This window comes from Odocoileus virginianus, chromosome 6 (assembly GCF_023699985.2).
Source record: "Odocoileus virginianus isolate 20LAN1187 ecotype Illinois chromosome 6, Ovbor_1.2, whole genome shotgun sequence".
Taxonomy (NCBI): Eukaryota; Metazoa; Chordata; class Mammalia; order Artiodactyla; family Cervidae; genus Odocoileus; species Odocoileus virginianus.
In genome coordinates this window covers 66,566,781-66,589,911 of record NC_069679.1, presented here as the reverse complement: position 1 = coordinate 66,589,911, position 23,131 = coordinate 66,566,781, and the positions used below count along the sequence as shown (strand labels likewise).

At 46.8% G+C, this 23,131-nt stretch overlaps 1 protein-coding gene across 2 annotated transcripts; it reads left to right on the top strand.

The window, feature by feature from the left end:
- The first annotated feature begins 236 nt into the window (after positions 1-236).
- PLEK2 (pleckstrin 2) lies at positions 237-21,675 on the top strand. 2 transcript variants are annotated; one of them, XM_020895411.2, is made up of 9 exons: positions 237-421; positions 12,450-12,662; positions 14,453-14,634; positions 16,123-16,214; positions 16,514-16,701; positions 16,926-17,027; positions 17,318-17,401; positions 19,217-19,295; positions 20,051-21,675. In XM_020895411.2, the coding sequence occupies exons 1-9, from the start codon at positions 380-382 to the stop codon at positions 20,176-20,178; spliced, it is 1,110 nt and encodes a 369-aa protein (XP_020751070.1). In that variant the 5' UTR covers positions 237-379; the 3' UTR covers positions 20,179-21,675. The 2 variants fall into 2 exon arrangements, with proteins under 2 accessions (XP_020751070.1, XP_020751071.1); XM_020895412.2 differs by having other exon boundaries at positions 320-421; positions 12,498-12,662.
- Positions 21,676-23,131: the final 1,456 nt, after the last annotated feature.

The window sequence follows — 23,131 nt, the reverse complement described above, 5'->3', positions numbered from 1 at the left end:
GATTCTTGAAATCCTTTCCGTTCAGCCTGATTCCCTAAGTATTACTCAAGACCAATGTACTGGGTGCCAGGCAGGCACCTGGTTAAGGCTGGGAGTGGCGGCAGATGGGCAGAGAGGGAAGGGTAAGAGGCGCCCAGCGCGCAGGGGGCACGTGGATGGAGGGAGCCGGGCCGGGAGTCAAACCTGAAGACTAACCACGGACCTCAGGGCACTTTCGGCGGGGGAAGCACGTTAGAAATCCCGACCTGGACGGACTTCCTGCCCGGGAGGCCCCGCGGCCTCGGGCTCTGGGCGCGGGCCAGGGGGCGGCGCCGCGCCGAGTCGGAGGCGCTTCCTGGGCGCCGCGGGAGCGGAGGAGCGGGCAGCGCGGGACGGCGCCATGGAGGACGGCGTGCTCAAGGAGGGCTTCCTCGTCAAGAGGGTGAGCGCGCCCGAGCCTCTCCGGACGCGGCTCGGGGCGGGTGCGCGGCGGCCGCCGGCTCACCTGAGCCGCGATCCGCCGGGCTGGGGCCCCTCTGGGCGGATCCGCGTGTCGTGGACAGAGCCCGGTGGGCGGTGGCTGGGGATGAGCTTTAGCTACAAAAGAGGGGCTGGGGTACGGGCAAGGAGGAGAATCCCGCTCTCCTAGCGCGTGTGGGGTGCGGGCGGGCGGCTACCCTTTAGAGGACAGCATCTTTAAAACAACTTACTAATATACGAGGCGTCTAGGATTTAACTATGATGTCTTAAAACAACAGAAGGGTGTTCTGTAGTCCCCCAAGCTCGTCCGATTAATGCATCATCTCCTGTATTCTTCACAATAACCTGTGAGCAAGGAGAAAGCCTTTGTTTCTTAAGCCTCCGCTGTGCACCAGTCCTGGACGCTGGCTCTCTTAATCCTCTCAACAGTCCGGCAGGTCGGTGGTTCCATCTTGCCGCCCTTTCTGCAAGGGGAAAAGGAAGTTCAAAGAGGCTAAGTAGCTTGCTCAGGATCTGGACCAGTGGGTGATGGAGCAGGATCGAAGCCACTGAGGCTGCCCACTGCAGGGTGGGTATTGTTATCCCTCTATCGCTGATGAGGAAACCGACGGGCAGAAAGATGAGGCCCTTGCCCAGAGCCCCGTGTGGTTGGTTGAGCCCTTGGGCAGAGAACCCTGGATAGGGAGGGCCAGCTGTGAAGTTACATGTGAATTTTCAGCAGCTCAGGGATCTTGGCCCTGAATCCCCTGTTGTTCAGGGGCCAGTTGTATTGTTTCTTTTCACAAATTCGGAGTTTTATTTTCCAAGCCTTCCATCCAGTCACTTGTCACTTCTGTGTGGTGTTCAGCCTTTCAAAATTCTATAGTTTTTACTGATCATGTTGAAAATATTTGGGGACAACTGGTTCCCTTATGAGTATTAATATTATATAAATGGAACAGTAGACACTGAAGTACTTTAGATCCTTCTGTTTCAGTTGTGGTTGAATCTATCATGGTATTGTTGTTGCTGTTTAGTCACTAAGTTGTGTCCGACTCTTTTGCAACCCCGTGGACTGAAGCCCACCGGGAACCTCTGTCCATGGGATTTACCAGGCAAGAATACTAGAATAGTTTGCCATTTCCTACTCCAAGGGATCTTCCTGACCCAAGGATCAAACCTGCATCTCCTGCATTGGCAGGTGGATTCTTTACCACGGAGCCACCAGGGAAACCCTGAATCTATCATAGTTTATAGCAAATAAATAAGTATAATTTGTTTTTTCCTTCACTTTGGTAAGCATAAAAAGTTTTAGCCATTCCGGAAAGGAGAGGGGCGAAGATACCCACTAACATAAATTCAAGCAGACTCTGAGCAGTCTCCATCCTCACTCCTTCCACGTCACCACTAGCGGCTTCTCCCATAGCAAGCAAGAGTCCAGACGAAAACCAGGCATATGGGACCAAGGTAGCAAATGAAGGAAAAAGCAGCTGCAGGAGGGAAATTTGATTTTTAAAAGTCCTTTTAACATTGATGTTCACACTGAACATTTATGCTAACCTAACAGCAGAGCATAAAATCTGGGGATGAGCCTTCCGGCTCGTGTACTGAGTTTCCAGCTTTGGCAGGGGGAGGGTGAAGAGAGGTGAAGGGACTCTCCCTCCCCTGGCCTTCCCTGGCCAGCAGATCAACCCTGAGGTCCCAAGTCGCTTTCAGGTCAGCAGGGAACATAGTCATGATATTTTACACATTATTTGACATAGGAGGTTGGGTGTGTTGTTTGCTCAAAACTGTGAGCCAGAGGAGGTGCAGGAGGCTGTGCTGGTTCAAGGGTCAGACTGGACACAGGCAGGTACAGAATTCCCCGCCCGCTTTGTGTCTCTGGGATTAAAGGGATAGACTAGTCCTTCCGGGTTTGTGGAGGCCGCCACACCTCAGAGAAAGCACCTTTGGGGAACTTTTCCTGTGGCTTCTAAGGTGAGGGAGAGGGGCGGGGATTTTGGTGGGCATTGTTGGTTGTCAGGGGCTTTCCCACCAAGGCCCCTGTCCCTTCTTTCCCTCACGTTAGAAGCTGCAGGAAAAGTTCCGTGAAGGTGTTGGTTGTTAGAATAACTGAGCCTGGGTCGGCCCCTGTTGAAGACAACCTCTCTGAGATGGGCCCCTGTGGGCACTCCCCCTGTTCCTGGGGCTTGCTTTGCATGATACCCCACCACCACCACCACCATGCAGTCAGGGGACGGGTGAAGGGAGGGGAGGATGTGAGTTCTCTTCCAGACAGGCCAGTCTAGGGTGGCTGCTTAGGGAGTCCAGATACAGAGAAGGGAGGACAGTCAGCTTGTCTGACCGCAAAAGCCCACTGACGGGCTAGACTGAAATCCCTAAAGCGCTGTCCAGCCAAACCCAAAGACAAGCATTTGGAGCTGGAGCCTGACCCGGAGGCAAGCGGAAGCCACACCCTTTCCTGCAAAGTGGGGAATGGGGCCCCTTGCCCCTGCCAACTGCCCCTCCCTCCTGATCACCTTCCCGCGTCCCCCATTTCCCCTCTCCTCCTGGATGGCGGCCCCCGTGTCCTCCGGGGAAGTTGCAGGACTGTGACTGTGGGATTCCACAGGTTCAAGAGGGTTTACGGTCCTGAAGCGGGGTGGGGCCCAAGCTGGTAACCCAGAGTACAGAACAGTCATCACGGGTGAGGGCGAAGCAAGAGACAGGCAGGGGCAAGATGGATTTAATTCTTAATCCAGCCCAGACAAGAAAGACGGTGAAGCTCCAGGCAAAAATGCAGGGTGCTTACTTGGCCTGATGTGAAAGAAGGGTGCCCGGGAAGGAGGGCAGGTCTGCGTGGGTAGGGCCGCTTGTCCTTCAAGAAGCGGCTGGAACACATCGGGCATGGTTGCCTGGCTCATACCTCCTACCACTCTCAGAAAGTGACATGGCCGTATCAACATGCTGTAACCTAGATCCTTCATCTGTAGGACTCAATCTGTAGGAAAGGCCATAAAAGCTTTAGGAATGGGACTTCCCTGGTGGCCCAGTGGTGAAGAATCTGCCTTCCAATGCAGGGGATGTGGGTTTGATCCCTCATTGGGGAACTAAGATCCCACATGTCATGGAATAACGAAGACCTGCCGCAACCAAAAATAAATAAATAATACTTTTTTTAAGAAAAGGCTTTAGGAACAAAGTGTTATTTAGATAGAGAATAAAAACTGGAAACTACCCACAAGTCCCCTCAAATAAACAAATGATTACAAGTGAATTATGGTTATGCATAGGGCTTCCCAGGTGGTGCTAGTGGTAAAGAACCCGCCTGCCAATGCAGGAGATGTAAGAGACATGGGTTTGATCCCTGGGTCAGGAAGATCCGCTGGAGGAGGCTGTGGCAACCCACTCCAGTATTCTTGCCTGGAGAATCCCATGGACAGAGGAGCTTTATGTGCTACAGTCCATGGGATCAAAAAGTGTCAGACATGACCGAAGTGACTTTAGCATAGCACATGGTCATGCAGATGTTAAAAATGTTTTTCATATTATAGTCCAAAGAATAAAAATATAAATGGTATGAGAAAGGAAAAAAAAAATTGCTTGGATGAAAAAAAGACTAGAAGGAGTTCCGAAGGCTAGAAGTCTGATGGAAAGTATGGGCAGGGCCCTGCTCCCTCTGAAGCCTGCAGGGGAGAGCCCTTCCTTGCCTCTTTTGTTTCTGGTATTTGCAGGCTGTAAAGGAAAGAAAGATTTTTCCTTCCTAGGTAAGGAATACCCTAGTTCTTACCTGCTGTGTGTTTCTCTATCCTGTGACTCTCATTTCACACAGAATACTTCACTTCTAACTCTTCTGGGCACCACATGTGTGGAAGTTCCCCCCCACATCAAGCAATTCTCTGTGCCCACCGGTGTATGTCCTGAAGTTTAACTCAGTTCTGACGCATCTACCCAGAGGCAGCCTCAGGTCCCACGGGTTAAGATCTCAGTCTCACAAGGCTGCTTCCCCAACCTTCTCCCACCCGCCACACACACACTTCAGACACCAGGCCGAAACCCAAGTTGTCACCTGTGCTCTGACTGTGTAGCCAACCACAGATTAGAGGTTCCAGTGACCTTCTGCTTGGGATGAATTTCTAGAAACTTTTCAAATCCCATGCTTCTGGGATTCTATAGAGGCATCATCATGTAAGCATGATAGATTGTTAATGCCACTTTCAGCCCTTTTCTTTTCTCAAGAGAAGGGGGGCGCAGTGGGGCTGAAAATTCCAAGCTTCTAATCATGGCTTGGTCTTTCCAGTGGCCAGCCGTCACCCAGGAGCCCACCCAGAATTGCCTCATTAGCACAAAAGATGCTCCTGTCACCCAAGACACTTCAAGGGGTTTAGGGGCTCTCTACCAAGAACTGGGGGCAAAGAAAAATATGTATTTTCTGTCATCTCACACAGGAAATGGCAATCCACTCCAGTATTCTTGCCTGGAGAATCCCATGGACAGAGGAGCCTGGTGGGCTACAGTCTGTGGGTTGCAGAGAGTTGGACACAACTGAGCACGCACGCACGCACGCATGCATTATCTCATGCAGGCACTCCTCTGTGTTCCTTGGTTTGTAGGTGCTTCACTCTAATCTCTGCCTCCATCATCACGTGACCGTCTCCCCCGCGTGTCTTTCAGTGTCCCAAAATTTTCTCTTCATGCTCAGCTGGTATTCAAATTGCCAACATCTGTTAGATCATAGAAAAAGCAAGAGAGTTCCAGAAAAACATCTGTTTTATTGACTATGCCAAAGCCTTTGACTGTGTGGATCACAACAAACTGTGGAAAATTCTTCAAGAGATGGGAATACAAGACCGCCTTACCTGCCTCCTGAGAAATCGGATTGCAGGTCGAGAAGCAACAGAACCTGACATGGAATAACAGACTAGTTCCAATTTGGGAAAGGAGTAGGTCAAGACTATTTATCACCCTGCTTATTTAACTTATATATAGAGTACATCATGCAGAATGCCAGGCTGGATAAAGCACAAGCTGGAATCAAGATTGCCAGGAGAAATATCAATAACCTCAGGTATGCAGGTGACACCACCCTTATGGCAGCAAGTGAAGAGGAACTAAAAAGCCTCTTGATGAAAGTGAAAAAGGAGAGTGAAAAAATTGGCTTAAAACTCAACACTCAAAAAACGAAGATCATGGCATCCAGTCCCATCACTTCATGGCAAATAGATGGGGAAACAATGGAAACAGTGACAGATTTTATTTTCTTAGGCTCCAAAACCTTTGCAGAAGGTGACTACAGCCATGAAATTAAAAGACACTTGCTTTTTGGAAGAAAAGCTATGACAAACCTAGACAGCATATCAAAAAACATATTACTTTACCAACAAAGGTCTGTCTAGTCAAAGCTATGGTTTTTCCAGTAGTCATGTATGGATGTGAGAGTTGGACCGTAAAGAAAGCTGAGGAGCACTGAAGACTTGATGCTTTCAAACTGTGGTGCTGGAGAAGACTCTTGAGAGTCCCTTGGACTGCAAGGAGATCAAACCAGTCAATCCTAAAGGAAATCAGTCCTGAATATTCGTTGGAAGGACTGATGCTGAAGCTGAAGCTCCAATCCTTTGGCCACCTGATAGGAAGAACTGACTCCTTGGAAAAGACCCTGATGCTGGGAAAGATTGAAGGCAGGAGGAGAAGGGGATGACAGAGGATGTGATGGTTGGATGGCATCACCGACTCAATGGACATGAGTTTGAGCAAGCTCTGGGTTGGTGATGGACAGGGAAGCCTGGCATGCTGTAGTCCATGGGGTCACAAAGAGTGGGACATGACTGAGTGACTGAACTGACCTGAGCTGAATCTAGTATGACTTCATCTTATCCTGATTACATCTGCAAAGACCCTATTTCCAAATAAGACCTCATTCACAGATCCCCGGGGTTAGGACTTCAACATATGTTTTGCAGGGACATAATTCAACCCGTAGTAAGTACCATCTCTGCTTCTTCGTAGGGTCTTGGGCAAGACCTTTCCAGGCCTCAGTTTCCTCATTATTAAACTTAGGGAGTTTAGATTCTTTACCATCTGAGCCACCAGGGAAGCCCATAGTATTATATAGGCTTTTTCAAAGGATCCTCCGACTGTAAAATTCTGTGCTTCCTAAGCCCAGTCCTAGGGTTACATCCCATCGTATGGACTCTCCTCCCCCGTAACGGGGCGCTAAGCCATTCATGGTCCACATGACCTCTGATCCCCACCAGCTGCTTCCAGACAAGGAGCCTGGAGAAGGTAGAAGACGCCCAGGTGAAGGGAGGCCTGGGTTCTTTTCCCCTTTATACCAGTGTATTTTTGGTCTCTAACACCTTTTAGCTGCTGATTTTGGGTCAGTGTCTTAACCCCTCTCAGTATGGCGTAGTTTATCTGTAGAGCTGGGATCCTTCCTGTTTTGTGTGAGCTGAGCTGCCCTCTCCCGTCTGGCCAGCCTTCTTCAGCTGTTCTGCCGCAGTGCGATCAGGTGACTTTTTTTAACATGAGCACCTAAGCTTGTCATCATTCTGCTTAAAAGTCTAGGGATTCCCCTCCGGCCACAGTGAGGTCACCAGCTGCTTCAAGTGCTGTACCTACAAAGTGAGCCCATCTCATCAGCCTTTCACAGACCACTCTCCATTGCTGTCAGACTGGATTCTTAGCTGCTCATAACGCAGTGCACTCTAGCAAGTTTGAACAGAGGATAACTCGGAGATATTTGGGAGGACCGAGTGCCATACAGCCAGGGACAATGCACCCAGACAGAAATACCCCACAGCACCAGAAGACGTCTCTAGTGGAAACACCCTGCCGTCACTGTTTGTCACTTGTTCCTGATAACTCGGGGACTGGCTGTCAGAAAACCCTGTCCTTCCACCACTAGCCTGCTATGTTGGTGGCTGCCACACACGCATCAGTGCCCTATGCACAGGACTGGCAGCCACCTAGCCACCTCCCTGTTCCCCTGCCAGAAATTCTGGGAAACGTAGCGTTTTGTCCAGGAAGTGTAGCCTTATCTGTGTATTAGTTTGCTCTGCTCAACATCTGTTGGTTTCAACTTTCTCCCTAACACCTCCAGGCCCCTTCCTTCTTTCTCTGTTGTTTTAGTTTATGAGGGCTTCTGTAACAAAAGACCACAGACGGGACAGCCTAAGCAACAGAGATTCATTTCCTCACAGTTCTGGAGGCTGGAGTCCAAGCTTTAAAGTGTCGAAGGTTTGGTTTCCTCTTAGGCCATCTCCTCAGCTTGCCCACACATGGCACCTCTGGATGTGTTCTCACATGGTCTTTCCTCTGTGTGCAGGCCTCCCTGACATCTGCGTGTCCAAATTTCCTCTTCTCTTGAGGCCCCCAGTCACATTGGATTAAGACCCAAGTAATGGCCTCATCTGGGCTTCCCAGGTGGTGCTAGTGGTAAAGAACCCATCTGCCAATGCAGGAGACGTAGGAGAATCAGGTTCCATCCCTGGATGGGGAAGATTCCCCTGGAGGAGGGCATGGCAACCCACTCCAGTATTCACAGGGGAGCCTGGTGGGCTATAGTCCATAGGATGGCAAAGAGTTGGACAGGACTGAAGTGACTTAGCGCGCACACAATGGCCCCATTTAACCTAATCACCTTCTTAAAGACCTCTTCAAATACAGTCACATTCTAAGTAGTGGTGATTCTTGGGTCAGGAAGATCCCCTGGAGAAGGGATAGGCTACCCACTCCAATATTCTCGGGCTTCCTTGGTGGCTTAGGTGGTAAAGAATCTGCCTGCAATGTCGGAGACCTGGGTTTAATCCCTGGGTTGGGAAGATCCCCTGGAGGAGGGCATGGCAATGCACTCCAGTATTCTTGCCTGGAGAATCCCATGGACAGAGGAGTCTGGCGGGCTACAGTCCACGGGGTCACAAAGAGTCAGGCAGGACTCGGTGACTAAGCACAGCACAGCGCAAGGTAGAGGTGGGGGGAGTGGTTGGGGCATCAACGTCTGAATTTGGGAGAAGGGCATAATTCAGGCCAGAACACCTATGTTTTAAGATTATTTCACCTCCTCTCCTTCACCTTAGACTGGCCCCCATGCCATCAGCTTAGATGGCAATCTCTTCTCTGCACCAGCCACACCTGTGTGCTGGAAGTTCACTGCCTTTACTGCTAATGGTGCACTTGAACCCCCTCAGCAGGGGCTCATCGAGCAAGGAGACCTGAGTCTGGGCCATGTGGACGGCATTACAGGACCCCCATTGCTGAGGAGTTAGAGCCAAATCTTTGTCATTTCTTTAAACATGTCAGCTTGTGTCAAGAACAGCCATCAGCCATCGTGTGATGTGGATTCTTGGTACAGGACAGAGTGAAGAGAACAAAACTGTATAATTCAGCTTGACATATCCGTCCTCTCATGCCCACAGCTCATGCACCATGTGACGTAATGACACTTAGACATATTAGTAAACTCTTGTCAGAGTAACTGTTAAAAGTCGTATTTAGGGTAGGAGGGAGGCTCAAGAGGAAGGGGATATATGTATGCATGTGGTTGATGCACTTCATTGTACAACAGAAACTAGCACAACTTTGTGAAGCAACTATATTCCAGTTCAGTTCAGTTCAGTCGCTCAGTCGTGTCCGACTCTTTGTGACCCCATGGACTGCAGCACGCCAGGCTTCCCTGTCCATCACCAACTCCCAGAGCTTACTCAAACTCATGTCCATCGAGTACGTGATGCCACCCAACCATCTCATCCTCTCTTGTGCTCTTCTCCTCCTGCTTTCAATCTTTCCAAGCATCAGGGTCTTTTCCAAGGAGTCAGTTCTTCCTATCAGGTGGCCAAAGGATTGGAGCTTCAGCTTCAGCATCAGTCCTTCCAATGAATATTCAGGACTGATTTCCTTTAGGATGGACTGGTTGGAACTCCTTACAGTCCAAGGGACTCTCAAGAGTCTTCTCCAACACCTCAGTTCAAGAGCATCAGTTCTTCAGTGCTCAACTTTCTTTATAGTCCAACTCTCACATCCATACATGACCACTGGAAAAACCATAGTTTTGACTAGACGGACCTTTGTTGGCAAAGTAATGTCTCTGCCTTTTAATATGCTGTCTAGGTTTGTCATAGATTTTTTTCCAAGGAGCATGTGTCTTTTAATTTCATAGCTGCCATCACTATCTACAGTAATTTTGGAGCCCACAAAAATAAAATCTCTCACTGTTTCCATTGTTTCACCATCTATTTGCCATGAAGTGATGGGACTGGATGCCATGATCTTAGTTTTCTGAATGTTGAGTTTTAAGCCAACTTTTTCACTCTCCTCTTTCACTTTCATCAAGAGGCTCTTTAGTTGTTTTTCACTTTCTGCCATAAGAGTGATGTCATCTGCATATCTGAGATTATTGATATTTCTCCCAGCAGTCTTGATTCCAGCTTGTGCTTCATCCAGCCTGGCATTTCACATAATGTACTCTCCATATAAGTTAAGTTAGTAGGGTGACAATTAAATATATATATAAAATATATAAATGTATATATATAAATATTTTATATATATATATATGTATACATATTTATATAAGTATTTAAAATTCCAGTTAAATATATATGTATATATACATATATATGTATATGGAAAAGTGAAAATGTTAGTCACTCGGTTGTATCTGACTCTTTGTGACCCCATGGACTCTAGCCTGCCAGGTTCCTCTGTCCATGGGATTCTCCAGGCAAGAATACTGGAGTGAGTAACTATTCCCTTCTCCAGGGGATATTCCCTACCCAGGGACTGAACCCAGGTCTCCTGCTTGCAGGCAGATTCTTTACCGTCTGAGCCGCCAGGGAAGCCTATATATATGCCATAGTTACCACAGTAAATTCTGTCTGGCTTAGACCAGTGCTCACACAGTCACCCCTTCAACAATTTCCAGTTCGCTAACACGCTTAGTGCATACCTGCTGAGTGTTGAACAGAACTGCAGCATCATAGAGGTGACAACTGAAGGAACCTTGAAAGTGAATTAGTGCTGGGTCAGGAAACCAGTGAATCAGGGACAGTCTCTGATTCAGATAAAGTGCATCTCTCTTGGTTAGAATCCAGCCCTAATTGGGCTCTGCTCTGGGAAATATGCCAAGAAAATTGCTTTCATGAGCGTGTACAAAGTTATTCTATTCTGATTCTTCAGCAGACATTCCCCCATCCACTGGTCTGTTCTAGAAACAGACTTTCTGTCTTCATCTGCCTTTCTTGTCCATTGGCTTCATTACCCATCTGAGAGCTCCCCAGACTCTCCTGCCTTTTAGGTCTGTCACACCAGGTTAGGTCAGATGGTTAGAAGTCTTAATTTGTGGCTTCAGCTTTACAACGGAGAAGGCAATAGCACCCCACTCCAGTACTCTTGCCTGGAAAATTCCATGGATGGAGGAGCCTGGTAGGGTGCAGTCCATGGGGTTGCTGAGTTGGACACAACTGAGCGACTTCACTTTCACTTTTCACTTTCATGCATCGGAGAAGGAAATGGCAACCCACTCCAGTGTTCTTGCTTGGAGAATCCCAGGGATGGGGAAGCCTGGTGGCCTGCTGTCTATGGGGTTGCACAGAGTCGGACATGACTGAAGTGACTTAGCAACTTTAAAAATTGCCTACATCCCTCAACTCAAAATAGTAATATTTTGGGGGGGAATATAACCTAAGGGGAAAAAATTAGAGATGCAGATCAAGACTTATGTGCAAGGATATTCATTATGGAGTTGTTTATAATAGTGGGGAAAAAAAAAGGAAACCTCAGTTGTAAACAACAGGAGATGGGCAAGGAAATGATACATCCACTTGTTGGTCATTAAAAGACATGTTTTAAAGAAATTTAATGGTGTGAGACGGAGAAGGTAATGGCACCCCACTCCAGTACTCTTGCCTGGAAAATACCATGGACAGAGAAGCCTGGTAGGCTGCAGTCCATGGGGTCGCTAAGAGTCAGACACGACTGAGCGACTTTACTTTCATTTTTCACTTTCATGCATTGGAGAAGGAAATGGCAACCCACTCCAGTATTCTTGCCTGGAGAATCCCAGGGACGGGGAAGCCTGGTGGGCTGCTGTCTATGGGGTCGTACAGAGTCGGACACGACTGAAGTGACTTAGCAGTAACAATGGTGTGAGAAAATGCTTGGCAAAGTCAATAAAAGAAAGACTAGAAAATAAAACTATACATAATATGCTCTTGATTAAAAAAATAATGAAAGGGAAAAAGACAAAGGAAATGCAAGGTATTAACAGGATTTCTCTCTTTTTTATATTTATTTATTTGGCTGTGCTGGGTCTTCATTGAGGCATGTAGGATCTTTCATTGCAGCAGGTGAACTCTTAGTTGCTGCATGTGGGATCTAGTTCCCAGATCAGGGATGGAACCTATGCCTCCTACACTGAGAGCTCAGAGTCTTAGCCCCTGGACCATCAGGGAAGTCCCTGGGATCTTTTCTTCTGTGTACTTTGCAGTTTCTTTCAAGGCTTATAACCACAGAAAAAAAGAACAAATGAGAACTAGAAAGTGAACGCCAAAGGCTTTGTTACATACTCAAAAGAGATGGCAAAGAGATCCAAAGCTCACAATTTCTTCATGAAAATGAAAATAAACATGTAATTTGGAACAGGATATTTTGGCTCTTAAGGACATTATTGGGATAATTGGTGAAACTTGAGTGGAGTTTATGGAACAGAGGAAAATAACATTCATGTAAATTTCCTAATGTTGATTGTATTGTGGTTATGTTGGATACTTTTTATTTTTTGGTAGAAGACACAATAAAATATTGAGAAACATCAATATTAACATATAGAGCATCATGTTAAAAACTCTTAGTGGTTTTGTAAAAGTTTTTTTTTTTGTAAAAAAGTTTTATGCTTGTCTTCAACTTTTCTCTGAATTGAAATTATTTCAAAATTAGAAAATAAAATTGATAAGTAAGAGCGCTGTCTCTGTATTGGAGAGTCGATCCCGTGGCACAGTCTGACCACCTGTGCAACGAGACTCTCTCTCTGTGACCAGGTCGTCCCCTCGGCCAGCTCACCTCAGGGCTCGCCTGTCTGTCCTCAGGGTCACATTGTCCACAACTGGAAAGCGCGGTGGTTCATTCTTCGGCAGAACACGCTGCTATACTACAAGTTCGAGGGGGGTCGGAAAGTGACCCCTCCCAAGGGCCGCATCCTTCTGGATGGCTGCACCATCACCTGCCCCTGCCTGGAGTATGGAAATCGCCCGGTAAGTGAAGGCCCCTCTTCCCAGCGCCTCCCTCCCACTCCCCGGACCACCTCCCTCCCTGGCCTCTTAGGCAAAGGTGGAATGAGTCACGGTAACAGCTGAGTTACTGAAAAACCTAGACTCAAATCCTGGTGGCGCCACATACCAGGCACGTGACCTTGGGCAAGTAATTGAACCTCTCTGAGCCTGAGATCCTCGTCTATAAACTGGGATCATGTAATGACACCTGACTGTCGCTCACAGCTGTGATGAGGATCATGAAGGTAATGGTAGGTCAAAACACTTGTAGCCTAGGAGGTACCACACAAATGTGAGTAGTTACTGCTACTTCAGGTTCAGTAGGATGGCTTTCATCCCCCAGTGGGTACGTGTTCCAAAAGTCAAGAGCAGCTCAACCCTAAAAAGAACCTGAATTAATCATTTACCATCTACCATCAGAAAAGAATCTGAATTAATCATTTACCGAGGGCTCAGTAAGTGCCAAGAAACTTGCTAGGCTTGGAGGAGTCAAGGAAGAAGATTGTCAGATTGCTTCTTTCAGTTAATGCTCTTGTTATGAAAGCAAGTGGTTAATTGAAAAGCAGAGTTCCAATGTTGGTACAGATATTATTGCCCATAGAGAACACTGTCTTGCTGAAAAGGAGGAAGATGCCCTTACAAGCTGTCTGGCTCAGGTACAACTTTGGGATGGATGGAGATTTGGACATGAACTGGTTGAGAAAGTTTAAACCATATTATATGAGGAATGTGTGAAAGACTTGGGATGACTAGACCCAATCAAGAAGCAGCTCAGACGTAGACATAGAGAACAGACTAGGGACACGGGGGTGGGATCGGGGGGTGGAGGAAGGAGAGGGTGGGAATGCATGGAGAAAGTAACATGGAAACTCATATTACCATATGTAAATAGCCAATGGGAATTTGCCGTATGACACAGGGAGCTCAAACTGGGGCTCTGTAACAACCTAGAGGGGTGGGATGGGGAGGGAAGAGGGAGGGATGTTCACGAGGGAGGGGACATAGGTATACTATGGCTGATTCATGTTGATGTTGGCAGAAACCAACACAATAGTTTAGTCGCTAAGTCATGTCTGACTCTTGGATCCCATAGACTGTAGCCTGCCAGGCTCCTCTGTCCATGGGATTCTCCAGGCAAGAATACTGGAGTGGGTTGCCGTCATCTCCTCCAAGGGATCTTCGTGACCCAGGGATAGAACCTGGGTCTCCTGCATTGCAGGCAGTTTCTTTACCAACCAAACTATTGTAAAGCAATTATCCTTCAATTAAAAATAATACATTTTAAAAAATGAATAAAAAAGCTGATCAAAAGGATCAGAGTTCCTTCGGGGTAGGCATTAATAGCCTCATGGGACAGATGAAGGCACTGGGAGGCTCAGTGGGTCCTTTAATGTGCTCAAGTGACCGCAGCTATGGATCTAGCTGAGTCTCACCTGGAAGCCTGTGTGTTTCCCTCTTTAGCGCAGGGGCTCTCATAAGAGGTGAGCTTAACCTGGAAGGCAGAATCGGGAGCAGAGAGACCAAGGCCCCAGGAAGCAGACTCTGCGCTAATTAGTCTGTTCATAGGGGCCAAGGTGGTGAACTCTCTGTCACTGGAGGTGCACAAGGGAATCTTTAAAGGCCCGGTGGCTGGGACGTGGTCGAGCGGTGAGGCATTCGGCAGTCTCTGGATCACGTGGTCTCCCGGATCTGCTTCGGTTCTGTCCTTTTTCCTGCCCAGCCAGCTTCCTCTCTCTCGCCTGCCTGGTCTGACTGGCTGTCTCTTCCCACAGCTCCTCATTAAGCTGAAAACTCAAACATCCACGGAGTACTTCCTGGAGGCCTGTTCTCGAGAGGAGAGGGACGCCTGGGCCTTCGAGATAACAGGAGCCATCCACGCGGGGCAGCCGGGGAAGGTCCAACAGCTTCACCTACTGAAGAACTCCTTCAAGCTGCCGCCTCACATCAGCCTGCAGTGCGTGCCCGGCCCTGCCCTCGCCCCCCGGCTTTGCTGCGGCCTCTGCTGTCTGCCCGCCTCAGGAGGGGCCTGGCTGGTGCTGCAGCGGTGCTCCAGGGCCTGTTGACGTTTTCTCTCGGTGGGAGTGGCCCTGCCAGCCTGCCCTGTGGCCTCTTGGGGTCCCTGCTGCTCCTGCCCCCTCAGTGTCTTGACCCCCTCCCTTCAGTGTCAACCGGGATGCTCAGGGCTATACAAACAGCTCCCCAGGAATCTCCACTCACCAAGTCATTAGTCTTATTTGCAGCCTGGAGGCAAGAACATGTGTTCTGTTAAGAGCTGCATTCTTGGTCTGTGGGATTCTTCATCCATCCATCCATTCACTCTTTTAAGAAATAGTTACTGAGTGCTTGCTGCATGCCACACATCGCTCTAGGTGCTCATGCATATGGGCATAGGCAAAGTCTCATCTCAGGGGCTTTCCAGCCCAAGTACCTAAATAGAGAAATAGAGAAGGTCTGCCATTGGTAGCCAGGATCGTCCCACAGAACAGAAGGAAAGCAGGTCACTGGTGGCAGTGATACTATAAAGTAGGGAAGGATGAAAGGAATTCCCATCATGGAAATTGTTATGTCCGCGCATCTGCAGGAAATGCCCACTAACTTTGCAGGAAGCAGAACTTCCCAGGCTTACCAAAAAACTCCATACCAGGCTCTGGAATCTTGATTGTGCATCTTTGTTGTTCAGTCGCTAAGTCGTGTCTGACTCTTCGTGACCCCATGGAGTGCAGCATGGCAGGCCACCCTGTTCCTCACCATCTCCCGGGCTTTGCCCTGGTTCATGTACGTTGTATCAATGGTGCCATCCAACCATCTCATCCTCTGTTGCCCCTTCTCCTCTTCCCCTCAGTCTTTCCCAGTATCAAGGTCTTTTCCAGTGAGTCGGCTCTTTGTATCAGGTGGCCAAAGTATTGGAGCTCCAGCATCAGTCCTTCCAATGAACATTCAGAGTTGATTTCCTTTAGGATTGACTGGTTTGGTCTCCTTGCTTTCTGAGGGACTCTCAAGAGTCTTCTCCAGCACCACAGTTCAAAAGCATCATTTGTGCATCTAGGGCGTGGCTAACCCATGGTGAGTGCAGGAGGACCAGCAGCAGATGAGAGTATGTTCAAGTGATGGGTGACTTGAGAAGTAGCTGGAGGAGTTTGGACTTTATGTAGCGGATCATAGATAATCCTTCTGTTTTTAAATTAAGTCACAGCTCTTTAGTTTTACTACAAACATAATACCTGTCTAGCATAGAATTATTAGAATATTTAGATGAGCAAGAAGAAATGTTCCCCAATCCTACCTCTCAAATTCTGACGCATAACAGAATACCCCTCTTTCTCTGCGATGTGTATTATGCCACTTGCCACGTGCTTTATACCCTCAGCAGTGGCTCATGGACCCACCCTCATTCCTGTCAATGTGACAAGGGTCTCCTCTCTTTTGCCTTTCTTCCGTGTAGTCGCATCGTGGACAAGATGCGCGACAGTACCTGCGGAATCCGGCCAAGCCCCAACATGGAGCAGGGAAGCACCTACAAAAAGACCTTCATAGGTGAGCCCCCAACCCCCAGCCCACTCCCGGGGCCGCGCCAGGCCCCGGAGACCTGGGGCTTGGTGACCTGAGGCTCAGTGGTGTTGAGGCCTGAGCTGCCTGGCAGCCAACGGGCCGGCCTGAGATGTGGGTGCGGCCACAGCTCTGGGCAGCGGGGGTGGCGTTTGATCTGCTCCAGGGCTGAGCCCCAAGGCTGTTCAAGGCTGCCCCAGGGTCAAGGGTCAATGAGGTCACAGCCAGGCACCCCTGAGGAAGCTGGAGCCTGCTGTCTTGACGGGTGCTGCCCTTGCCCGCCGCAGGCTCCTCCCTGGTGGACTGGCTCCTCTCCAGCGGCTTTGCCGCCAGCCGTCTGGAGGCTGTGACGCTGGCCTCGGTGCTCATGGAGGAGAACTTCCTTCGGCCAGTAGGCACCCGAAGCACGGGAGCCACTCGCTCGGGGGATCTGTCTGAGCAGTTCCTGGACGACTCCACGGCCCTGTACACATTCGTAAGTGAGGGCCTGGGCTCCTCTTGGCACGGGAGCAGAGAGAGGAAGAGGCCACCCAGTGCGGGCCAGGGCTCCACGGTCAGCGGGGAGAGGCCTAGGGCTCGGGGAGGGGGGACAGCGTCACCCCCAGGTGGAGTGGGAGTTTCCTTTCCCCTGTGGGAGCTTCCCCAGCCTGGAGCTGGGATGTGTTGATGACAAGAGTCCTTGTCTCTCCTTCCTACCAGGCTGAGAGCTGCAAGAAGAAGATAAGTCCCAAGGAAGAAATCAGTCTCAGCACCATGGAGCTAAGTGGCACTGTGGTGAAGCAAGGCTATCTGGCCAAGCAGGTATGGGACAGCCGCCTTGGAGCAGGGAGGGGGTGGACAGTCCTGGACCTCGGGGGAGGCGGGAACCCCCACAAAGGGTGGGGAAGGGCTGAGACTCCAGAAGGCATTAGTTGTCAGCATCTGCTAAGTCAGGGCCCGGCGGTGGCCACAGGGAGCAAGGCAATGGGCCGGCACATGTCTGCGCCCATAGGAGTCCCAGACAAGCAGGCCTAAGGCATGAGAGGCGTGAAGGTGGGAGGCTGTGACTACAAGCTGTCACCCATGAGCCATACACCCTTTCTTTGCCTCAGGGGCACAAGAGGAAAAACTGGAAGGTGCGGCGCTTTGTTCTGAGGAAGGACCCGGCTTTTCTGCATTACTACGACCCTTCCAAAGTGAGTGCCTTGTCGTGCTTCCACACGCGTCTCTCCCCAGCAGAACTGGGGCTGGTTCCACCTCCAGCCTTCCTCCCAGCCTCCCTACCGTAACTTCCACCCACGATGCCTTTCCTTCCACGGTTGCAAACTGCTCCTCCCAGTCTGACGTCTCTTTTCTTTCATCACATCGTCGCCTGCTCAGTGGATCTTTTGGATTGTTTTGGGAGGAAAAGCATCTTTCAGTTCCTCCAAAGCTGGCTGTGTGCCTACGAAGGGGGAGCTGAGCTGATGAAGACTCCTGACTGGTGCTTTCCAGCCTCTTTTCACCCCTTTCCACCCAAAGAGGCCATGAATTCTGCCCCCTCATCCTCTTGTCCCCACCAATGTTTTGAAAGGTTTCTTTTGCCATTTAATATTTAAGCCACAATTCTGAATTTCAGATAATAAGTATTACTGTGTTCAGCCTTGTCTTGGTCGCTGTGTGATTTTCATTTGTTTTTTGAAATAATGAAGAGTGGGCATTCGGTCAGGAACCCAACCCTAAGCCAAGAACTTGAAGGGGCCCCTGGGGACCCTGCTAGACCACCGGGAGGGCTAAGGGGCAGGGAGGGGCGTGGTGCTGATGTGACTGGCTGTGAACTGAAGCCCAGACTTCCTCGCTCATGCAGATAACTTGCCATGGGATGTCCAAGTTCAGCCTCATCTTCTGTTACAAATGACTCTCATGGACTAATTCTTTAGCAGGCTGAGGGTGGTATGATGAAAGCATGATTCTTCTGTTGTTATTGCCCAGTTGCTCAGTCCTGTCCAACATCTTTGTGACCCCATGGACTGCAGCACACAAGCCTTCCCTGTCCTTCATCATCTCCCAAAGTTTGCTCAAACTCATGTCCATTGAGTTGGTGATGCTATCTAACTATCTCATCCTCTGTCTCCCAATTCTTCTCCTGTCCTCAATCTTTCCCAGCATCAGGGTCTTTTCCAATGAGTCAGTTCTTCACATCAGTTAGCCAAATTATTGGAGCTTCAGCTTCAGCCTAGTCCTTCCAATGAATTATTCAGGGTTGATTTTCTTTAGGATTGACTGGTTTGCTCTCCTTGCAGTCCAAGGGACTCTTAAGAGTCTTCTCCAACGCCACAGTTCAAAAGATTCAGTTCTTCAGTGTTCAGCCTTCTTTATGGTCCAACTCTCACATCCGTACATGACTACTGGAAAAATCATAGCTTTGACTATATGGACCTGCAAAATGATGTCTCTGTTTTTTAATATGCTGTCTAGATTTGTCATAGCTTTCCTTCCAAGGAGAAAGCATCTTTTAACTTCATGGCTGCAGTCACTGTCTGCAGTGATTTTGAAGCCCAAGAAAAGAAAATCTGTCCAGCTTCTACTTTTTTCCCATCTATTTGCCATGAAGTGATGGGACTGGATGCCATGATCTTAGTTTTTTGAATGTTGAGTTTTAAGCCACTCTCCTCTTTCACCATCATTAAGAGGTTCTTTAGTTCCTCTAAATGGCTTTTCGCCATTAGAGTGGTATCATCTGCATATCTGAGGTTGTTGATGTTTCTCCTGGCAATCTTGATTCCAGCATGTGATCTATCCAATCTGACATTTCTGCATGTAAGTTAAATAAACAGAGTGACAATATCCATCCTTGACATCCTCCTTTTCCTGAGTTTGCACCAGTTGTTCCATGTGAGGTTCTAACTGTTGCCTCTTGACTTGCATGCAGGTTTCTCAGGAGACGGGTAGTGTGGTCCAGTTATTTCCGTCTCTTCTAATAAGAGTTCTGTGCCTTCACAGCCCCTGATCAGGCCTCCTTTCCTTTGCAGGAAGAGAACCGGCCAGTGGGTGGCTTTTCTCTTCGTGGCTCCCTGGTGTCAGCTCTGGAGGATAATGGCGTTCCCACTGGTAAGGGGCAACTTTGGCCCCATCCTCATCTCAGGGTCCTCCCTCCTGCTCGCTCAGTAATGCTCTGCTGATGATGGGCTAAGCTGTGGGGCCTGAGTGGGGCTTTCTCAGTGAGACAATGAATGGTGTGAATTCTGAAGCCAATTTCAAAATCAGAGAAAGGACACATGGGGTATTCTAGTGTTTTAACAACACAACTAAATAATTCTCATCTTTAACATTCTTTCCCATCCTTTCCTGTGCTTACTGGCCCATAAGCTTCCACGTAAGAACAATAGCTTACAATAGTGTTTAAAGATTGACAACACAATTTAATATCTGTTGTCATGCTAATTTCACACTAGACAGCTAAGGCAGGTAGTGCTATTCTCAATTTATGGATGGGAAGATTGAGGTTCAAAGAAATTAAACAATTCCAGTCAAATTCCACACCTGTCCATGCTTTTAACATAAAACCTTCTAGACTTTTTTGATGTGAGACTGCAGACTTGTGGTTAGCATAGAGGGTAGGCCAAGAGGTCTTTCAAGAACCTTCAGACATAAAACTGGCAGGCCTTAAGGCACAGATGAGGGAGAGGGGATGGATGGGAGGCAAATAGGAAAGCATGCCTCTGGCAGGATTGCCTAACCATATATGTGCATTTGTACTAATACTTCATTGTGTGTTTTTGTCTGTCTCAGTGACTTTCAGCTGCTCCCAGCTGAAAGCAGACATGGATATTCACTCACTGATTTTTTTTTTTCTTCCTGCCTAGGGGTTAAAGGGAATGTCCAGGGAAATCTCTTCAAAGTGATTACTAAGGATGACATACACTATTATATCCAGGCCAGCAGCAAGGCTGAGCGTTCAGAGTGGATTGAAGCTATCAAGAAGCTAACGTGACAAGGACCTGAGGGAATGGGACTGAGATGCCTCCCTCTTACCAGATGACACAGGATTTCCTGGACAATAGGAGTATGTTAAGATTTTTAACTTTTTATATTTTGTACTACTTTGGAGTGAGATTGGTGGAGTTCCTTCAAGCTGGCAGTGGTGCTATTGCCTTCCCCACCTTCATTTACAGTTAACCTGTAAATGCTGAAGCAGCCTTGTCAGCCAAGTCAGCACCTTGACTTTTGCCCATTATCACAACCAGCCATTCCTTGGGTACCAAAGTAGGTCTCCCTTGTCACACTAACTGGCCACGTAATACTGAACAAAATACTATAACCTCATGATGGAGCTCTCGGAAATGCTGTCAGCACCTCAACTCCTTTGGAATGAGTAAAAATTGACACTTGTTCCTGGCTATTAGAATTCCTATACAAAGTTTCAGTTTTCAAAGGTTTTTCATGCTTAAGGCTATATGAATTATTAGGCAAGCTGATTTTATAAAAACATCTCAAGTGAGCTTAAAGCCTTATCTTAAAAGTGGGGATGTGGGTAAAATCTTCAATGAAATATTTTGTTTTGAAAAAAAAGCCTTCGTAAGTATTATACATTGCAGAAAAGAAATCATGGACTCAGTTGGATTAGTCACATACATAAAAGTAAAATTACAGCTTTTCTGTGAAAAAAGTTGTTTAGAAAGATGCAGAGCAGGAGCTTTCTAAAGGAGAGAAAGATGTCTATGGGAGAATTAAATCAAGGCATGAAGTTTTGGTTTTAGAATGAAGATTAATGGAGACAAACAGGTACCAAGAAGCTTCATCAGTTAGGTTAATCTGTAGTAGTGAAAAGTCTGTATCATACAGTGTCTTTAAAAACATTTTTATTACTTTCAAGCTTAATACAGTAATCTGCCAGTACAACTGCTTAAACTTCCTTTAACGAATAGATATGTAACTTACATTTAAGGGGCGTGAACACCTCCAAAGTGCTTAAGTAAAAATTCATTCAATAGTTTGAGCTATCTTCTCTTGATCTTGTCTAGAATACCTGATCATTCAGATCAGGAATTCCAAGCTAATGAGGTTTTACTTTATTCCTTACATTGTAAGAGACTGCCTTTTAAAGCACCATTTTCCATTTGGCATTTTACCAAGGTCTGTCCTTAGTTTTTTTTATTGCTTTTTGCTCTCAATGTTTCTATCTGAATTAAGCTGCATTTGGTTTGATGGCTTTTTGATTGTAAATTGGCACAATTATACCCCACTCTGTATGGTAGGTACCAGTATCATGAGTTGAAAAGTAGTTGACTATCACTTTGAAGTAAATTATGGGACAGTTCTTGCCAAGGGTACTAGCACTTGAATTTTTAAAAATTCCTAACCATTTAAATTGCTTTTACTGCAGAAGTTAACTAGGTCAAGTAAGGCCATCTGTGGGTTTCCACTAAGTGTTTAAGCATTATCCTCATTAAATACTGGTTTGTCTTGTTTTACTAGAAAACATGAAAAATCATTTGGATGTTTGTATTTTTCCAGCCACTTAAAATTTTCAACTAATTATAATACCTAAATGAGACTCAAACTATTGCTAATTTTCAATTATGAGTTGATAACCACTTGACCTCAAAGACAGAACTGGGAGAAGATGAAACTGTCAATTTCTAGTGAGTCTTTATGTGGACAGATTGAAAATTTGGGTAAACTGGTCAGTTATCTTTTGTCAATCTGTTCAAGTTTTTAGAGCTAGGTGTGATCTTGTTCTCATATTTGAAAGTGATACTTTTAGGTCAGCAGGGAAAGTTTACTTAGTTTTCTCCATCATCAGTGAGGTATTGCTCTTTTTCTCTGGCAAGGGTCATAAATTTGCAAAATTGTGGAACTGAACAAAAGGCCTGCATAGGATATAAACCACTCACCACGGATGCCACCAGTATTTCTCGACAGTTATGGCTTTTGAAGTATTAAAAAATCCAGTGAACAAAGTGAAAATTCAATTCTTCTGCTTACAACAAACATTTAAGGAGCACCTGTTATATAGTTTGATAACATTCGTGATGCTGTGAGCTTTATACTTTTTAACTCCTCAGAAAAAAACTGAACTGAAAATTATGTGTTGATTTGAATACATCCAGATTCTCCTCTAAATATTCAGTATGGCATGCAAGCTAGCAGCCATGGCTCCCTCATGAAAAGTTATATTGTTAGACCAGGATCTAAAGAGCTAGTAGAGGCTGCTAAATTAAACAAAGGGACAAACCTTCACAAACAGCTTAAATGTCTCACCAACACACTCTTCTATTTTCCAATCCCTTTAACAGTAAGTTAAGTCTAGTCCTGGATTGAGTAAGGTGGGTTATATTTAACCTTCTAAGTATTTAAATAGCTATTCTTGGGAATAATTAGTGAAATTAATTTATCCAGTATCTCAGATATCCTAAGAGATTAAATTTATGAAGTAAACAAAAGTTAACTCAAGACTTGTTAACTTGTTAACAAGTTAACCCTGGCCACTGTAACTGCAAACCATGTGTTATCTATCAAATTTATTTGCCTTTGTATATATTATTTATTTACCTTTAAAACAATCAGTTCTTTAAAAAAATGATGGAAACATTTTGAAAAATGATTGTTAATTGTGTTCAAACAGATCCCTGTTAGGAAGAGAAGTGAAACTCTAAGGTGGCACCTAGCAAATATTTTACTGGAAAAAAAAAATTAAAAGTTGGGCAATGATACTCAAAATAACTAAATTTACAAAGCAGCATCTTTTTCTTAAAAAACAAAAACAAAAAAAACCCCCAAAAAACTAAAGTTAAAAAAAAACAAAAACAATCCCCCCTTTACCACCTTGAATTACAAACTCAAGACAAGCAGCTTAGTACACCAACAAGGAACAGTGTGATAAATTCTCCTTCTGACCACATGTTGTCATCAGTCTCAAATAGGTAAAAGGCACTCAACTAATG